Raw genomic sequence first — 21,510 nt, forward strand, 5'->3', positions numbered from 1 at the left:
TCGGGAATATTATGGGATCTTAGAAAAAAAGAAAAGTAAAAAGCTTGTGGGTTCTGTTTGTGTGCTTATGATATCTTGAGCCAAAACTGTCTTTAGCCTATCCCTGACTATCTGAGCCATATTACCTAAGCCTTGAAAAGACCTAATGATTCCAAAGAATACTGTCAACATTAGTGGAGAAAGGTAAGCATGCAAGCTTATGAGTTATCGGGCTGTGGAATTGTTGGAAAGAGTAAAGCTTTTATAACAATGTTTCACATTTGAATAAATTCTTGCAGTTGTACATAGTGTTATAAATTGAGCATCTGAGTTAATTGTTAGAGTTAGTAGGATCGAAATTCTAGTTTATGCAAGGAAGAAAACAGAGCATGAGTCAGCAGCGTAGTGATTATCTGACAGCGTAGTTAGTTTTTTTTTTCCTCGGGGGCGAGTAAGAAGCTAGTTTGGGGGAATTTGTTAGGCTAAAATTAGTCTAAGTTTCGAGTCATATTTTCGGTTAGTTTTCACTCTTTGTTTCTAGTTTTAGGGCTATATTACGCTTGATTCTTTGGTTTCAGGTCCTCGGGCATTTAAAGAAAGTATGTACAAGAACTGAGGAAAAATGGTGAAAGAATCGAGAAGAAAAACCAAGATTGGTGTCGCTGCCTGTTCCAGTCGCGACGGGAACTGGCAGAAAGTTTTCAAGGATTCGAAGTTGAACTCCCTTCGCGACGGGGGCTTTGCCAGTCGCGACGGGGACCCTTATGACGGGATTTTTGGGCAGTTTCGTAATTTCACGAATTTTAAAGATGAGAATTGGTTTAAATAGTGAGGATTCGTGAAAATTAGGGATTATTCAGAATTGGAACCCTAGAAACAAAGGAGGAGGCTAGAAGAGCGGCTTGTGGCGACCCGGATCAATTTCTTCAACTAGTTCTTTCTCTTCTCTTTAATTTCTCTATGTTCTTTTCTGTTTCAATGTTAATTATGGATTTGATTATGGATGTTTTGAACTAAACTCCTATTTAGGGAGAATGATGAATGTTGTTTACGTTTTTCCTAGTTAATGATTAATTGCCATTCCTCTATCTTGATTGTGAACACTATTCATATTTGTGTTTAATTTCCATGTGCAAGATTGATCACCTTTTACATGTTTTATGATCTCAATTCGAAATCTGAAAAGTGAGAATTGAGAATGATAAAATTGGATAGTCTAGGTTTTGATGTGAAACGAAAGTATTTACATAGCCTTTGTGACATTTAGATTATTGCTTAATGCTGATTTCATGTTAGTTTAATTAAGAGATTAATTAGAGAGCATGAGATTTAGAACCTAGAAGATCTGAAAAGAGCTAGGTTAATTCATAATCTGTCATTCACTTCAAGAGAAGGATAACATTTAGACATTAACATTGGTAACTTAACAACAGGATTCGTCTCCCTATTTTCTTATCTTGATTAATCTTCCTTTGTTATTTTTAATTTTCTGAATTGTTTTATTTAATTCATAAAAGTATTCTTTTACCAGATAGAATTAATAGTATAATTTAGTAGTAATTAGTCCAATTCCCTGTGGTTCGACCTCACCTGTGTGAGTTTACTACTTGATTGCGTATACTTGCGTAGTGATCATAATTTTCGTAACACCTACCCACATTGCAAGGTTCTCCCAAATTGGATATGTGGTCTGTGAATCTTGAAAGAATCGTGATTCAAAAGGTTTAAAACATCTCCAATAAAAATGTAAATACGTTATATAAAATTAAAATATAATTTTTTTAAGTGTAATCTAATAATATTTTACAATCAATTAATAGTTTAATAACTTAAAAGTCTTGGGTTCGAACCCATGACCTCTCTCTTTTTCCCATCCCTCCCTCACCACTAAACTAGTATTAGTGGCTTAAACTAAAATATGACTTATATAATAATAATTTATTCTAATAGTATGTTAAAATATTATGTAAATTTAGCACATAGCAAATATTATGTTAAATTTGATATAATATTGTCTACGATGCAAAATTTGCACACATACTTTTTTGTTTACTTTTTGTTACCCATTTTTTAGCTAAGTCACGTGACATGCAATTAATAAGAAGACACATCATCGTTGAAAAAGTTTGCAAGGTACGCTCTGCAAGAAAAGAAAAGAACGAGGTCCAAAAGGCCCCCAAGTGATACACCTGGGCGACATGTGCAAATGCATGACGCCTAGGTAGTCCTTGGGCTGTAATTCATCAATCCCGAGTTGCCTCTCTAAGCAAGTGGTCTGATATGCCAGCCCTACACGAAGAAAAGGTAAAGCCCAAGCACACACTTGGGCAGCATACACTGTGCCGCCCATATATCTTGCTTATCACTTGGGTGGCATGGGGATGTTTTCCTTGAGGCTTTCAGGGTGAAATTTGTCATTTTAAGTCGTCTTTCAAAGAAAGGGCAATTTGTTATGTCACATAGGAGAAAAAATTGCGATTCGGAGTGCCCAAGTTTGGAGCACACATGGGCAGCATACACTATGTCGAACAAACATATACCTCCTTCACAGGGGTGGTCTATTGTTCTTCCCCAAGAAGTTTGGGGTGCAATTTTTCGATATCAGCTTATCTTTCGCACGCCCACAATTTTGAAACCCTCCGAAAGAAGATCAAACACGGGAAATCAACTATGTGTTTTAGCAACATGAAGTTTCCCCTTCCTGAGTATACACCTAGGAGGTGTGCAACAACCCCCAAGGGGTAAGCCTGTTGTTGTGAAAAATTGTGTACGCAAGTATACGCAATCGTAACAAGTAATAAAGTGATAAATCGAGTATCGTCTCCACAGGGATTGAAAATTGGAAATTGATTTATAAAACTAATTACTCACAAATTGGTTTCAACAATAATAAAATAAAGTGATGAGAATATGTAAAAAATTAACAAACACAAACTACGAGGAAAGCAAGCTAGAATTATTAAATTGGTCTAAAAATGCAAAGTTGATATAATGGTGCTAAGGAGTATTGTTGTAAATTGATAATGTCAACTAGGAATTTAAAATGTCATAATCCTTTTTCCAAAGGGTTTATGGTTTAATTCTCTAATTAACTAACATATTCCTATGCCCAATTAATTTTAAGAATACCAATTTAAGCACAATTCCTTCAAGCCATACATGGTAAATAACATATTCCTATGCCATTTACAAACTACATTTTTCCAAAGTGATATTCATGCATCATTCAAGCAATTCCACTAACCCTATTTTTTCCAAAATCAAGATTAGCTACTACTTACTAATGGTGATCAAGCAAAAGTAAGCAATTGCACAATAAACACACTTGAATGAACAAAACCAATTTACTAAACATAGCAACAAAATACCAAATTACAATTTAAGTCAACAAAATAATTCTAGCAAAATAAAAATTAACTCATAATTGTGCAAAAATTACAAAGTTTAAAAGAAAAGAGAGATAGAAATAACAACCCATTTGGAGCTTGTCACAATACTCCAAGTTCCTCTTCCAAATTTCTCTTCTTCTTCCTTTGAATAATTGCCAATCTCCAAAATAAAAATGCTAGATTAAAACCCTAAATAAAACTCTCTCTCTCTCTCTCTCTCTCTCTCTCTCTCTCTCTCTCTCTCTTTTTTTTTTTCTTTTTCTTCTTTTTCTTTTTCTTCATTTCTTCACTGTGTGGTTGCTGTAGGCGTCAGGGCTCCAAAAAGACCCAGCCGCCTCTTCTATTTATGTTCACGCCCCCCTCCTTTGTGATATAATACCATATGCATATATGCTAATCATTTAGGTCTTCATGGCACCACGTGTCCTCTAATTCTCTTCACCTTCTTTTTCTTTTCTTTCAACAAATACAATAAAGGAAATATGTAATTACAAAGGAAGAACCAAGACTTAGACAAATGGCAACTTCTGATTCAACAAATAATGGAGCTTTAAATAAACTTGTGAAGTGGCACTCTCTAGCTGGACATTGATGTGGATGCATTAAATCTTTTTCTTATATTGAGCACATTAGAGTTTCTCATTTAAATTTACCACTTTAGTTTTATTTTTTTTTTAACTTTTAACCATAATTTGACTCCATAATTACATTTAAGTTCTACAAATAACACAATATTGAGAATAATATTTTTACAATGGGAAACTAAATCAACTTGACAAAATATTACAAAATTAATCTAAAAAATATTAAAATTAAGATTTATGGAAAACTAAATAAAACTAAGTAAAAATTATTTTAATAAGCTAAAAATGCTTAAGAACAAAACTAATTTAATAGACAAAAAGAGCCAAATAACTCTATTTTCATAGAGTTATCACCTGTGAGGCATACAGTCAGGGTATAGAGAAACAACGTCAAAGATTCAAGCTTATCTAAATCCCACCAATTAAGGAAGCTAATTTTGGTGTGGATTCATCTAATAAATTTTGAATGGGGTGCAGATTTTTTTAATTAATGCTAATTTATTTTCTTTTTACTATAAATATAAGCTTTCCATCAACTGGAAAAGGGATTTGACATATCATTTGTAGCAGAAACTCTGCAGAAATTATTGTAATTCTCTCTATTCTCGAGAAGCTCAACCTCACTTGAGCTATTCTTGTGATCTTGAGTTCAGTATACCTAAGAAAATACAGCTAAAAGGGAAGTAGACTGCTGCCACTAAAGTTGGGATCAAACCTCTATAACAATTTGGTGTCAACATTGTTACTGTATTTGCTGTCGTTTACTTATTGTCTATTTTTTATGTCGATTTTGTGACTCCGAGTCAGTTGATCGAAATTTGGGTCAACACTTTTGTGTCATTTATATTATTTTATTAATATATTTAGTTACAACATTAAATTAAAGATTATTTATATTTTTTTTTATTGTTTTACATAATAAATTAATAATAAGCTATTATTATTATTTTTTAATAATTTTAATAAAAATATTAACTAAAAATTTTGATCTAAGTTTTACAATTGTGCATTTAAGTCACACGCTAAAAATTAATACAAATACATCATAAAGTTATTTTTACACCAAATATAGTGTTGAAATACAAGTCATCATAATAGGATCACCACCAAGCAGCTACACCTAACCAATTAGTGAAGGAATCAGACCCTATTTTGAGGCATGCTCGAAAAGAGGAAGTACTCTATTGTATTAATCGGGCAAAATTTTTATAAATATGTGTGTTTAATTTTTTCGTGTTAGACTTTTTATTTGGGCTTACATTAACTTTTACTGGTTTTAATAAACGTTGATTGTATATTTTTTTGTTGTGTTAGCCCATATTATTAGTGATTTATAGCTAATGGGCTTAGCATCTTAGTGTAAAGTCTAGTTGAAGTAAAAGTGTGGGGTTTTCTAGCTAATTGAAGCTTTTGATATGCAAGCATTCCAACTAGGGTTATAAGTCCCCTTCCTAGCTCTATAAATACATATTGTCTCATCACAATTGTATACTTTGATAATCAGATAAATAAATCTGTTTCTGATTTAGAGATTTAGAAAGAAAAACTTAGTTGATAGTGTTATATTATTTATCAATAATATAATGTGTAGATTAAATACATGTAACAAACTAATATGTAACATATGACATTATATATTATGTGTCATCATTTTGTAATATTTGGAGGAGTTGTTACTACGAGTAACTTCCACCATTATCACCAATTTTAAGAGTGTAAAAGGTGTTACACATCTTTATTTGAAATTCTTAATGGTATAGGAGTTATGGTGTGCATGAGTTACATCTCTATAGGAGTTATGGTGTGCATGAGTTACATCTCTTTATTGAGTCCATAACATCCATGGAGGTTATGACTTATGAATTTTGAATTTCAAATGGTGATATCCTAAACACTATATAAAGGAGGTCTATGGTGCTCATTTGGGAGTAAGAGATGTCAAGTTTTCTATCAAGAAAGCACATTGCTAGAAAACCCTAAAAGGCTTGATAATTCCCAAAGCTATTTCCTAGAGAGTTCCCTTAGTGCTTAGAGATAGGAGAAATAAGCTTTTGGACAAAGGTGTAATACCTTGTTCAAGTCATGGTGATCCCCACTAATCTACACTCAAGGTTGTGAGTGAGTGTTTATATATATATTATTATCTTGTTATATATATACATATATTATATTACATGTGTTGTAATCTTCTCTTCTACCTTTCATATATATATATATAATATATAGTGTATATATATATATATATTGTAACATATATTTAATCAATCTCTTATTTTAGTCCTTGTATTATTTTACAATAGAGTTGTAATAAATCTTGATTTTCTTCCATTGTTATAAAATCTCTAACAATCAAAAGCTTATCCCTTTTCAATGGAAGAGGTGATAAATCAAGATTTTGAGAATACAAGGATAAGGGATTTTGTGAAAACCATTCATGGGTGAGCATGGTAGTGTATATTTTGTGATTTACCAATTTATATGATAGTAATATATATGATATATATATATATGAGTTATATATATGTGATCATGTGTTTATATCATATTATATATATGATATTTGAATTTCATATCATGTTATTATATGTGTATATGTGAGATATATATTATATAACATGTATATATAAGTTGTGACAGTCAGTAGTCCCGTGATCCGTAAGGGGAAATACCGGGTAAGTTGTGCAATCCCACACCGCCTGGGGAAGGTCAAGTGAGATGATTCTGAGACTGTGTAGGTATGGGACTACACAGTTGAAGAGGGCTTAAATGGATTGATTGGTACTACCTATGTCAACAAGGTGCATCTTGTTTTTCGGTAGCTCATCTCGAAAGAACTCCACGGTTAAGCGTACTTGACCTGGAGCAATTTCAGGATGGGTGACCTCCTGGGAAGTTTTACCAGGAAGCGTGCGAGTGAGGACAAAGCACGCTGAAAACACTCGTGTTGGTTTGTAGGGTCAGTCGTCAGTCCATGAAGCAGCCAGAGTGACGTACTCGTGTATAAGAGTCATTATTCCGTGGGTGTAAGGACCCAATGGAGGCTTAAAGCGGGGGCGTTACAAATGGTATCAGAGCCTTGACCCAGCCGGAAGTGTGGTCGACGAGGACGTCGGACCCCGTAAGGGGGGGTGATTGTGACAGTCAGTAGTCCCGTGATCCGTAAGGAGAAATACCGGGTAAGCTGTGCAATCCCACACCGCCTGGGGAAGGTCAAGTGGGATGATTCTGAGACTGTGTAGGTATGGGACTACACAGTTGAAGAGGGCTTAAATGGATTAATTGGTACTACCTATGTCAACAAGGTATTTGTAACGCCCTAATCTATAGGGACGCCACGTGTGTGATTTTATAAACTAGTTTAATACTAATAGAATAATTAATTATTAAAAACTGCGATAATATTAAAAACTTCACTAAAATAAAACACTAAAAACGGACATTATAACGGCATAAGAAGTGTGTTCCGGGGATCCCTGTTATAAAAAGTTTTGCTAAGGAAATATATACCACAACCATTTAAACAAAAAATCAAAATACACAGCAGATACAGCCAGTCCAAAACAACTCCTGGCAACTCGGCACGCAGGCCAGTGAGGTCAATATGTACATTGCTGGAGAAGACTGCGACCTCATGGTTGATCTAGCTTTTCTTTGCCTTTACCTGCACCACATAGCACCCGTGAGTCACAAGGACTCAGCAAGAAAAGTAATAATAACAATCATATAGTTTATTATTCGAATATTGTCATTTATACACAATAAGAATCAAACCATCACACTTTGTTCATAAGATGAAATCCAAATCACTACTGGCATCTGCCACGAATAAACATTAGTATACGGATATTTGGTAATACAAAACCATTATACCAATAATAGAATTCATATTCATTTAATCATATAAATAATATATATGCTACCTCATAAAGCAACCATCTTCATGACATCATGTTGCCTAATCAGGCAAGTCGATGCTTTAATCTGATGATCTTGTATTGTACCGCCTAATCAGGCAAGCCCGTGTCATAGCCTGGCACCCATATGTCGCATAACTACATCACCTAATCAGGTGAGCCTATGCCAAACACCTGCACTCATATATCATATAATTGCATCACCTAATCAGGTGAGCTCGTGCCACAATCTGGCACCAATATATCGCATCGTCTAATTAGACGAGCTCGTACCTACGCCCGATACTTATCATATCACTGACGCCCATACTTACGCCCAGTACGTCGCCAGGAAAATCACACCACCTAATCAGGTGAGCCCGTACCTACACTCGGTACTCATCATATATCACTGACGCCCGTACTTACGCCCAGTACGTCGCTAGAAAAATTGTATCACCTAATCAGGTGAGCCCATATATCACATGCATAATAATATCACATTATCAATACTCAACCAATCAGTCTTTTCAATATATAACAATATTAACTATATCTCAATATTAATCAATTCATAACAATACTAATTGTATTACATACAACGTACTATGCAGTACAATATACTTTTCAATATATAACAATATTAACTATATCTCAATATTAATCAATTCATAATAATACTAATTGTATTACATACAACGTACTATGCAGTACAATATACTTTTCTTACCTTTAATCTAGGTTCATACAATTCGGCCAATCCAAGTGGAGAACTATTCCCGATGATCTCGGCCCTATGTCACAACAGCGATAAACTAACAAGTGTTTATCCCAAAACACTGCTTATATTCACATAAGACAATCTAGGGTATTCTACAAAACCCTGCGGTATAAATACACTAAAATAAAATTTATATTTTTATTCTAAAACACACACTATATTGTAGAGCTCGTCGCAAGCTTCGAAACGGTATATAGAATGTCCAAAACGGACACCCGAGTCAAAAGTTATGACAAAAATATGATTTCTGATCTCTTAGGAATTTCTAAAAACTATAAAACTCGAAAATCACAATTTTTCGCACTCACCGAAACACTATCAAAACTTATCCAAATCACTCCAAACTTCACAGGGTGCATATATACTATAAATATTACCATCCTTACGTAACAGAAATAAAAATCGACCCTTTAAATAAAAAACACCATTAATGTTCGGACTAAGCTTTAAAAAGTTCCAAACTCGATTTCTAACTCAAAATCACTTCAAATTCAACAAGTAAACACATAAACTAGTCCCATATTTACCAAAGAACAGTTCTACGAAGTCAGAATCTCCATAATCTTTTTAAATCATAAAGCCCTATATAAAACCAATCGTTTTTAAACTTAAAACGAAATTAAACCATACCTTAAGCTTTCCCTTTTCATGAATTTGCTATCCTGCTACTATCGGAGCTTAGATCGCTAAGTTTTGGATTGAAAATTGAAAAAAAAAATAGATATAAGAAGAGAAGGTTTTGTCAAAAGGAGAGAACGAGGGTTTCATTCCTTTCGTTCGTTCTGTACTGTTATAACTTAAAACTTAATATATATATATATTTTGAAACAAAATGAAACTACTATTTCGTTATATATATATAATAATAATAATATAATATTAATAATAATAATATAATATTAATAATAATATTAATAAGTCAAGGCTCTGATACCATTTGTAACGCCCCCGCTTCAAGCCTCCATTGGGTCCTTACACCCACGGAATAATGACTCTTATACACGAGTACGTCACTCTGGCTGCTTCATGGACTGACGACTGACCCTACAAACCAACACGAGTGTTTTTAGCATGCTTTGTCCTCACTCGCACGCTTCCTGGTAAAACTTCACAGGAGGTCACCCATCCTGAAATTGCTCCAGGTCAAGCACGCTTAACCGTGGAGTTCTTTCGAGATGGGCTACCGAAAAACAAGATGCACCTTGTTGACATAGGTAGTACCAATCAATCCATTTAAGCCCTCTTCAATTGTGTAGTCCCATACCTACACAGTCTTAGAATCATCCCACTTGACCTTCCCCAGGCGGTGTGGGATTGCACAGCTTACCCCGGTATTTCTCCTTACGGATCACGGGACTACTGACTGTCACATAAGTAATATATATTATATATATGTAGAGCATGCGATATAATATATATTAGTGAGATTGAATATGTAGAAATACTTATTTTTTATATATTTATATGAGACATACATATATAATATATATTATGTGTATATAATATATATCATGCATGCATATTAAAATATAAATATATGCTATATATATTTGTGAGATATATAACATAATAGTTGTGCAATAACTAATATATTATGTGTATGTTACACATGAGATGTTGATAGTAACATACATAATATATTAATTGGCATAAGATTATAATTTGAGAGTTATAATTTTATGTATGAGAGTTATAAATTAATTTTATATTAATATGTGAGTTACATAGCATGATAATAATGTTGATAGTAATAAAATAGTGTTTATCATTATTGTGAGAATTATTATCATTTATTTTGTGAATGAAGAATATTTTAAATTCCTTTTCAATTTGGTGGTGAACATCTCACTTTATGAGATAATAAAATATGGCTTTTGAGAAGTTACATCTTTTATTGGATTATAAGAGATAATCATCTCATATTATGAGATAAGAAAAGTGAACTACATGAGAGTTACACTTATGAGAATTGTCTTGTCATAGCAAGAACAAATGGATTAAAAGTGGATCCAAATTTGTGAAATGAGCTATAAATTGGAAGAGCAATTTTGGACTCAAAAGTAAATGAATCAATGTGGATTCAAAAAATAGTGAAGCAATTTTGAATCTTAAATAATCAAAGTTGTAAACAAAATTGATGAGAATTTTGTTAACTTTGGTATAATTTTGGGCTAATCTCAATGAGGAGATAACTTTAAAATTATGGTGAAAATAATCACATTATTTTATGAGTAGTAATGTGAGTTTGACATTTTAGTTTTGTTGAGAAAACTAAAAATGTCAAATAATATTTGTTAAGGTGACCTTAAAGAGTCATTTCAAGAGAAAAATACACAAAAGTGATATTTTATATACACTTTATGGTAGAAATGTGGGGGTAAGCCACAAACTTAATCAAAATGTGATGAGACATTGTTGATTAATCCATTTAATTTTGAATTCAAATTCTAAATCAAATTTGGCTATGTGCATATGTAAATTTTTGACATATTTTTGTGTCAAATTTTAGTGAAAATAAGTTCAAGAAAGAAATTAAATTTAAGAGAAATTATAGAGACAAAGTGGTCTTCTATATTTTTAAAATCAAGATATTATCTTGATAGTGAAATTGAAAAGTGTGGGGGTAATACTCCAATGTGAAAAGTTTAAAAAATGCTTGGTGTCTTAAAATAAAGTATAATTTAGACATGTTTGGTGTCTAAATTAGTGTTTAATTTTGATATGCTTGGTATCAAAATTATTGAGAATTTGAGTTGTGTGAAAATTAATCTATTGTGACTGAATTTTCAAAGCTTAAGTACTTAAGGAGAAAAGTGGTCACAAAGTGAACACTATATTATGGCATGCATGATTCACATGGAATCAATAGTGAGAGGTTATAACAAATCGCTTAATCTCCGTACAAGATTAAAGCATGAATTTTTGAGGGATGAGACCTAAACTCCCTTAGTGTTTTGCTCATTGATGGTAACCTATCTTAACACTAGTAAACATCTAGTCTTAAGTTCAATAGGTAATAACAAGTCAATAGAGTAAATATGGTACTCAATTGTCTCATCTATGAATGAGTACATGTGGTGAAAATTGAGGGTTAAAACCGAAAGGTTTTTTAATGGAGCTTAAGCTTAAGAAAACTCACTTAAGCTTAAGAAGTGTCTAAAGAGTGGTGAGACACTAAAACTCCACCTATATGGACTAGAGGTGGTGCCGCCTCTTATGAGAATTGGGAGTTATTCTCCAGAGAGTCCATGAATTGGAATTTTGCACATGGCCATTAACGGTGCAAGAGCGAGACATGCAGTCTCAAGTGAGCATTAGCAAGGGTGTGTGTGTTATCACCGGTTTGTATTAAAGGAATAGTGGTTCAATGCTACGGCAACCAAAATTTCATCAAACTTTGTGGTAATTACACTAAGATAAAATTCAAGTCGAAAGACATTTTATCTAATGCACCTAAGCAAGATTTCTTAAAAGTGTGTATTTAGTCAATCAAAGTGGGGGAATGTTATATTTTGATATAATATTTTTGATTGATTAAATAAATTTTACAAAAATTACAAGTTTGTTACTAAAGAGATAATATTTAATCTAGTGGGGGATTGTTATATTATTTATCAATAATATAATGTGTAGATTAAATACATGTAACAAACTAATTATGTAACATATGACATTATATATTATGTGTCATCATTTTGTAATATTTGGAGGAGTTGTTACTATGAGTAACTTCCACCATTATCACCAATTTTAAGAGTGTAAAAAGTGTTACACATCTTTATTTGAAATTCTTAATGGTATAGGAGTTATGGTGTGCATGAGTTACATCTCTATAGGAGTTATGGTGTGCATGAGTTACATCTCTTTATTGAGTCCATAACATCCATGGAGGTTATGACTTATGAATTTTGAATTTCAAATGGTGATATCCTAAACACTATATAAAGGAGGTCTATGGTGCTCATTTGGGAGTAAGAGATGTCAAGTTTTCTATCAAGAAAGCACATTGCTAGAAAACTCTAAAAGACTTGATAATTTCCAAAGCTATTTCCTAGAGAGTTCCCTTAGTGCTTAGAGATATGGGAAATAAGCTTTTGGACAAAGGTGTAATACCTTGTTCAAGTCATGGTAATCCCCACTAATCTACACTCAAGGTTGTGAGTGAGTGTTTATATATATATTATTCTCTTGTTATATATATATACATATATTATATTACATTTGTTGTAATCTTCTCTTCTACCTTTCATATATATATATAATATATAGTGTATATATATATATTGTAACATATATTTAATCAATCTTTTATTTTAGTCCTTGTATTATTTTACAATAGAGTTGTAATAAATCTTGATTTTCTTCCATTGTTATAAAATCTCTAACAGATAGTATTTCACTATTAAATTGCGGTCATTACTATTGATCAATCAAGTATGTATAACTAAGATTTATATATTATTGTTGTGTTTTATATATACAAATTTGCATTAGATTTCTCGAATTTTCTTTTTCATGTTTTGTTTTGTTCCATACGACAGATCGTTTAGATCCAAGGTTGTCATTTGTTTTAACTAAGGCAAAGGTACCAATAATGACTATTGTGTTTAATGTGGTACGAGTTGTGTTTGTAGGTTGATGATGTGTAAAATTCCTGCATATAGTACAGTTTTTATATTTAGGATGGTCTTAATTATATGAGTAAGACTATTCATCGAACATTTATTTATCGATAACATCTTATTATACTTTGACACATCTTAGAAAGCATTTAATTAAAGACATAAGTAGTGACTGAAAAGGATTTTTAGAAGAGAATCCTGGCTTCATATCTATATAAATATATATTTATTTTAAAGCTAACTAAAAGATGGTTAAAGATTTATGTAAAACTAAAGGAGTACGTACTTTGTCGTAACTTTACTTATAAATGGACATTCCAATGCATTTTTACTTTTTTATATTTCCCATATAGGACCCTTTAGGTCCCATATATATATATATATTATATAATTAAAAAGTAGAAGAAGATATATATCAATTTTTTTTATAAATTGTGGTTATATAATAGAATTTTTAGCTTATGATCAATTATTGGGTGATTTTTTTTTAAATAAAAAAAATAACAAATTATTAGATGTTGCCACGTAAAGGGTCAGCATAGTTAGTTAAACCTAAAAATAATTAATCCACCTAAAGTGTTGCAATTAATAATAAATTTATTCATATTATTTATTTTTTTATTAAAAATTATTTTCAAATATTGATATTAATTTAGAATTAGTTAAATTTTAAATATTATTTTAAATTAAATTTGAATGTTTTGATAGTTTAACTAGATGAGCATTTTCATTAATTCTGAAGATAAATTTAGGACAAATAATAAATTTTTTTAATTGCTATTACAAAGTATAATAGTAATTTTTGTTTTTATTTAAATCACTATTATATGCTTTCAAATTTCAATGATTATCACTACATTGAATATTATTAATTTTAAAATTATGATATTAAAAAAAACTAAAAACTAAAATAAAATTAACATACGTGACTTGGCACGTAACATCTATCTAGTATATATAAATATATGTACACACTTACTCACAACTTTAAGTGTAGAATAGTGAAGATTACCATGACTTGAACAAAGTATTACACCTTTGTCCAAAAACTTATTTTCCTCTATCTCTAACCACTAAAGGAACACTTATGGAAATAATTTTAGGAATTATAAAGCTTTTTAAGGTTTTCTAACAAAGTGTTTTCTTGATAGAAAACTTAATCATCCCAAATGAGCACTAAAGACTTCTTTTTATAGTATTTAGGTGATCGTACCTAGAATTAAAAAATACACCACCTCATTTCTCTTCCATAAATAAATATATTAATTTATGGGTAAATACCATTTTGGACCCTCTGTTTTGCAAAAGTTACCAATTGGACCCTGTGTTTTGTTAAATGACAAAATAGACCCTGTATTTTCTAAAATAGTACAAATAGGACCCTGAATTGATTTTTTTGTCAAAATAAAGCTTAATTATAATCCGATCTAAAAGTGCTATGACAAAACTGTTTACATTTTTTGTATCTGTTCGTATTAAGTATTGTCTTCAAGTTAGTTGTATTAAAAAAAAAAAAGTTGTCAAAAATTAAGCTCAGGGTCTTATTTTTACTATTTTAGAAAATACAGGGTCCATTTTGTCATTTAACAAAACACAAGGTCCAATCTGTAACTTTTGCAAAACACAAGGTCCAAATTGGTATTTACCCTTAATTTATTTTGTAACAACTACATCATCGTAATTTTGAATTCCTTAAACCAAATTGTGTAACAACCCTTTTATTACACTAATAATGTGTGATCAACACAAGAATTAATTACAAATGACAACAAATTGTAACTCCTCTCCAAGTTAGGTTACAAAAGTATAAGTTATAAAAATCATAGATTACACATTTATTTACCATACACTTAATATATATTATTCACATACTAATATATTTATCACATTTTAATCTATACTTATTATATTATAAAATAATATAACATTATATTATATATATATACATAAATAAAATTATATATGAAATTTAGCATGGAAATGCAATCTCAATTTTCTAGTGTGTTAGCCAATGCCCAATTCTTCACATCCATCCCTGTAGACTCTACAAATAATACCGTTAATAAAAGTACTATAGCAAATAATTATATAGCTATAAAAATTAATTAATATAACTCAAGTCCAACAATACACACACTTATATGAAAAATTAAATAAATATATAGAAAACGAAAGGACCTGATCTATCTTAGCTACACCTACATGTTAAGTCATTTTTTATCTCCCTCGATACAACACGACACATCAAGACTATATCTTTGTCATGGTTATGTGTGTAAATGCCCGGTCCCGACATGCAAGGAGGAACAACTTTATAGTGTTTTACAAGAGAAAGTAATATATATCTAACTTATTATATATAAGAGAGGACCACATATCCAATATCCAACTCTTAACTATATAAGGGACATGACATTAATTACAATAACCGAAACATTATATACGATCAACTACCACATTAAAAAAGAAAATTGTTCTTTGTTTTGTTTGACATTTATATCCTACACATTAACCTCTTTCATTCGCAAACAAAAAACTGTAATTAACTTATTTGTACGTACATAACGACAAAAATGATAAATGTAATTAATATATATGAACAGACATCGAGACAGACATTAACTTATCCCACGCTTCCCTTGGTTTTGTAATTAATGTCTCATATTGTTAAACTCACAATCACCCCCAAACAAAAACACCATTGCTATTAAGCACTAATAATATCTAATACTTTCTCGACGTGTCACGTTGCGATTGGCTAACGATACTCTTTAAAAATTATTATATTAAATTATATAGATACCGATACTTATTTAGACCAATAACTATACTGACACATAGACACCACCAATATCCTATAGCATTTCTCAAACAGAGCAAAAACTAATAGATAATAAATGTATATAACGAAATAATAATAAGAAGAAGAAGACACAACTATTCTGAGTTAATGTTTTTTATTTTTCCCTTATTTTATTTACTATTTTATTACTTTTTTTCCTCAATAATTGAAAGACAAAAATATATAATATTTATATATAATAATTGTCATTACATGCTGAGTCGTCTTACACAACCACTATGCCGCCGTCGGATCTTAATTTCACGGTGACGGCGCCCTTTGTCCGGCGCCGACAGCAGAGTAACGACTATATCAGTGAAAGCACTAATGATAAACTTGTGAGTTTCTTTAGGATTCAAAGCGAGAAAACACAAGAGAAGTTCATGAAGGTACTCCAAGTCGGTTCTCCCATCCACCAAAACATCCCGAGCTTCCATCATTTCCTGCATCGAACGCCGAAAGTCAACAAAAGGGTCAACCGAATATTTCGGGACCTCGACGCCGCCGGCGAATTGGGTCGCCGTCGTGTTTCTTTTCGCGGTGGCCACTGGCCGTAGAGGCTTGGAGGCGTGATCTGAGGTTATTGTACTGGACTCGATTATGGAATTTGACTGGCCCGGAGAGGAGAAGAAGAACCTGGGGGAAGCGTATACAGTGGCGAGATCAAACGCCGGCGCCGGTGGTAAGATTTCTGAGTCGCAGAGCTCATCTGAAGAGGAGAAGAAGTCGTCGGAGTTGGAGCTGGCGGCGAAGATTTCATAAACAGAGGAGTTGAAGGCTTTGATTGGCATAGAGGAGGAAGATGATGATGATGTCGTTTGAGTGTGGTCTCTGTCGTTTGGTGAGGACTGTGTTGTGGGGAGACATTTTGAAATGGAGAAGCAAAGTGGGAAACTTTTCTTCCAGAATATGGTGGACATGGTGGTGTGATCGATCTAATTAAGAAAGAAAAGAAAAAAAACAGAGAGAAAGAATAGGGGAAGTGAGAAAATATTGTTCTTTTGTTTTAGTAAGGAAAGTGAAGTGAGGTGGTTCTTTTTTTCTGTGTGAAAGAATTGAGTTTTGAGATTTTGAAATGATGAGTTAGAATTATTAATATGAAAAGGAATGCAAAGTTTGGCTTTACTACTTTTCTTTCTCGTATGTAAGAAAAGCTGTGTCATTAAGCAGAGAAAAGGAAGAAAATATTAGCCCTTTTTGGTCTGATTTTAGTTCAGTAGTTGGTGCTTAGAATAGTTGCTACTTTACTAGCTAATTCTAATATAAGATTAATTAATTGAGCAATTTTACTGTTTGGATTATTAAACTATATATTTAATTTTATGCTATTTTTTATGGACTCTTTGATCAGACCACTGATTCACAGATCAATAAAGAAAGTGGTTTTACTAAACATTATAATTTCATAATTATGACTAATGAACTTACCTACTGTTTTGTTTCATTTCATCCAATGAAAACTCAAATTTAGAAGTCTAATGTTTAGTTGTCCATATTAGCTGTATATAAGATAGCTAGATCAAAGTATCACTTTCAAGGAATAGGGTTGAATTAGGTCATTGAAATAAGCACAAAGATGAACATATTGGATTGACTTAGAAGATGTTTCATGTATGTATTTTTTATTTTGTTCTTATTTTGGTTAGTTAAAAAATTATAATTCAATTTTTTTTTATATATATTTTCATTTTCATACATTATAATTATTTAAAATATTCTCTTCTAACAAAGAAAATTAGTGTTCAAACAATTTGTTGCAAGTGTGATTTTTTTTTTCTTAATGTCTATTACAATCATGGCTATTTATATATGGAAGTGTTTTACAAATAACAATTTATTTCTACAATAATAGTTACTGAATAGTAATGGAAAAGACTTATAGTAAAAAGTTAGTTACTTGCTCACATAGAAATACTGTTTGTAGCAGCAAAATGATTGTAGAAATTAAAGATTGACACAAGAGAATTATACGTGGTATCATTATTTTGTCGAATAATAAAATCAATTAGTAAAATTACAAAGATTACAAAGTTTAGAATCCCTCTAAAGATTTGTCACAATCTTTTGTAATCCCCTTGTCTAATATTACCTTCGAACCGCATCAAACAGTGAAATTCCTTTAGGTTTTGATGTGCATACTCACTTCCTCTGAAAGTGAGTCTTTGATAAGTTCTCATGAAGACTTTTCTCTATTCAAGACAACTCTTCAACCTATTCTATGAACAGTAAAAGAACACTATTACAAAATTAAAACCTAGCTAAACACTCTAGGTTTTTACACAAAGAACACTCTTCTCGCAAATATGAAGTATGAAAATTATAACAATAGAAGATATATAACGTATGACTGCTTTTTAGGTTATATTTATAAATCATAAAAACTTTTGAGACAACTACAAACACATTTTACAGCTGTTAAAAACATTCCTTAAAAAACAAAATTACTCTTGAATTTTTCAAGATATGCAGTAATTAATAGCATCACTAGTTGATGTGGTAGATCAATCAGAATCTTATTTTATTTTCATATATATCATAGTCACGATAGCTTCATATCATATCATGTCATAAAAAGATCACACAATTTGCTATAACAAATTAATTTTTACCACATATAAACATATTATAAAAATATTCCCATAAAGAGAATTCCTTCTCTTTTATGTAAATATCTCCTAATAAAAATAAATTAGTCATAAACACAGAATAAATAAAAACAATATTTATTTTTCATCAAAAATACATATTAAATTAAATAATATTTTGACAACTAAATTATAAAATAATTATTAAAGGTTTCATAAAAAATGTCTGAAAGTATAGAATGTCTTGTCTTATGACATGTTTTTGAAAGTTTATTCGTACACTTGTTATTCTGTCTATTAGTTCTTCGGATTGGTTGATCGATCAAATGGCGTCAAGCAGTAAGCAGGGTGATGATTTGGTGGACAGGTATGAACAGATTCAATTAGAGGAGGAAGAAGAGGGTGTTCTCATAACAGGTGAGAATGAAGAAGAAGAGCAAGCTTTTGATGATAGATGGTGTTTAGTGGGAAAGTTTCTCACTGGAAGAACTATTGATTTTGATGCAATGAGACACATGATGGCTTCTCTTTGGCAACCGGGAAGAGGTGTGTACATCAAGGAATTGGATACCAATCGATATCTTTTTCAGTTCTACCATGAAATCGATATCCAGGCTGTTATTGACGGAAGTCCATGGACCTTCAATCGTATCCAATTGGTCTTTCATAGGTTGAAGAGGGGGGAAGACCCTCGATTGATTCGTCTGCATAAATTGGATATGTGGATCCAATTGCATGATTTGAAGTATGGATTCATGTCTGATTGGGTTGTGAAACATGTTGGTAATTATATTGGCACGTACGTGAAGTCTGACCCGAAGAATTTTGTCGGAATATGGCGGGATTACCTCAGAGTTCGAGTCACTATTGACATAGAGAAACCTTTGAAGAGGCGCAAGAAACTGATCAAGCCAAATGGGGATCGGATTTGGACTACATTCAAATATGAACACGCTCCTATGTTTTGTTTCATATGTGGCCTTATTGGTCACTCTGAAAAATTTTGTCCAAAGAGATTTGAAGAACACTATGATGACTCGATTCGTATGTATGGAGAGTGGATGAAAGCGCCTACTCGAAAAAAGAACTATTTGATAGGAGCCCAGTGGCTGCGTACAGGGCGTGAGGAGGAGGAAGGAGTTGCTGATGGTGGTGATCGGAGCCGGAGCAGGCGGGTGGAGGGGATAATTAATGATTCGGCTGTAATTGGGATTGATAGAGAAAATTATGGAGGAGATCATGGGATGCGTATGGATACAGCGCATAGAAATCGGCAGAGTGAGAAATTTGTGGAAGTTAATGCTAAGGAGAGTAATGACCAAGATTCTCATGAGGAGGTAAGGGTAATCAGTCAATCTGAAAAGGAAACTATGTTAATTTTGGAAACAAAAAGGAGACGTACAGAGAATGTTGAGCAGAGGACATCACGTATGATTGATGATACTATGGTAGATAATGTTGATGAAGTCAACTATAGCCAAAAAAACGAAGAGCAGGTGGGCCTTGGTGTTCAGGCCCACCAATCATCATGAGTGTATTATCCTGGAATTGCCATGGGCTTGGGAACCCGTGGGCCATACAATTCATTAAGGATTTAATTATCCAAAAGAAACCCAATCTAGTTTTTCTATGTGAGACTTTGTCAAAGAAGGACACAATAGAAAAGCTTCGTATTGCAATTAATTTTGCTGGTGCTTTTTCGGTTGATGCTCAAGGGAAGAGTGGTGGAGTGGCGTTGCTATGGAGAGTTGAAGGGGATGTTAACTTGCTTGGGTTTGGTCAGAATTACATTGATGCTTCGGTTATGGGAGGCGACAAAGGTAATTGGAGGCTTACTGGTTTATATGGGGAGCCGAATAGGAGCTTGAGAAGAAACACTTGGACCCTCATGCAAATTCTTAGAAATCGCTCAACACTTCCCTGGTGTATTGTTGGGGATTTAAATAACGTTACTTCTCAGTCTGATAAAAGGGGAGGGAACCCTTATCCCAACTGGTTAGTGGATGGTTTTTGTGAGACTTTGGATGCTTGTGGTTTGGTTGACTTGGAATTGAACGGTTATCCCTTCACATGGGAGAAGGGCAGAGGTACAAATGCGTGGATTGAAGTTCGTATTGATCGTGCTGTGGTATCCCAAAATTGGTTAGATTTGTTTCCCATTGCTAAGTTGCTAAACTTAGAGGTATCTACATCAGATCATTGTCCTTTATTATTGATGTTAGATAATGTAATTCAAGTTGTTGCCAGTCGTTCGTTCAAGTTTGAGAATTCTTGGCTCCGTGAACCAATGTGTTTGCAAATTGTTAAAGAAACTTGGGAGAGTAGTGGTGGTTGCTCGATTACCCAAAAACTTCACCAATGCGGTGAGAAGCTGAAGGCTTGGGGAAGTGATTTTAGTGGTAATTTTAAAAAGCGGATCAAAGAGTGTAAAGCGGACTTGAGATGTTGGAAGAAAGGCAGAGACCCCGTGGCCATTCAAAAGTATAAGGAAGCTGAAGTTAAGTTGCAGGAGGTGCTTCTTCAACGTGAAATTTTTTGGCGCCAAAGATCGAAGCAACTTTGGTTGAGAGAAGGGGACCAAAATTCTAAATACTTCCATGCTATGGCAAGCTCTCGAAGAAGAAATAATTCCATACACAAGCTTCGGCGGGAAGATGGTACTTGGTCGGATTGGGAAAGTGATCTGCCCCATGTTATGACGGATTATTTTCAGAATTTATTCACTTCATCTTCGGCCGACTGTGTTGAGGTGGTGAATTCCATTCCTCAGGTGGTTTCGAATGAGCATAATTTTTATCTCCAACAGCCGATCACAGATGAAGAAGTAAAAAAGGC

General features: G+C 32.6%; 2 protein-coding genes across 2 annotated transcripts; one reads left to right on the forward strand and one right to left on the reverse strand.

Annotated features, from left to right (window-relative positions):
- Nucleotides 1–16,172: 16,172 nt before the first annotated feature.
- LOC115722068 (transcription repressor OFP16) lies at nt 16,173–17,477 on the reverse strand. The gene has a single exon (XM_030651183.2). It carries the CDS (start codon nt 17,008–17,010, stop codon nt 16,300–16,302), a length of 711 nt encoding a protein of 236 aa, XP_030507043.2. The 5' UTR covers nt 17,011–17,477; the 3' UTR covers nt 16,173–16,299.
- Nucleotides 17,478–19,001: 1,524 nt separating this feature from the next.
- LOC133031230 (uncharacterized) lies at nt 19,002–20,207 on the forward strand. Its single transcript, XM_061104683.1, has one exon. The coding sequence runs from the start codon at nt 19,002–19,004 to the stop codon at nt 20,205–20,207; it is 1,206 nt and encodes a 401-aa protein (XP_060960666.1).
- Nucleotides 20,208–21,510: the final 1,303 nt, after the last annotated feature.

Source organism: Cannabis sativa, chromosome 9, assembly GCF_029168945.1.
Source record: "Cannabis sativa cultivar Pink pepper isolate KNU-18-1 chromosome 9, ASM2916894v1, whole genome shotgun sequence".
In the NCBI taxonomy this organism is placed as follows: domain Eukaryota; kingdom Viridiplantae; phylum Streptophyta; class Magnoliopsida; order Rosales; family Cannabaceae; genus Cannabis; species Cannabis sativa.

Excerpts from the sequence above, each read along its gene's own strand:
- LOC115722068 (XM_030651183.2), bottom strand. The coding sequence starts at position 17,010 with ATGTCCACCATATTCTGGAAGAAAAGTTTCCCACTTTGCTTCTCCATT.
- LOC133031230 (XM_061104683.1), top strand. The coding sequence starts at position 19,002 with ATGGCGTCAAGCAGTAAGCAGGGTGATGATTTGGTGGACAGGTATGAA.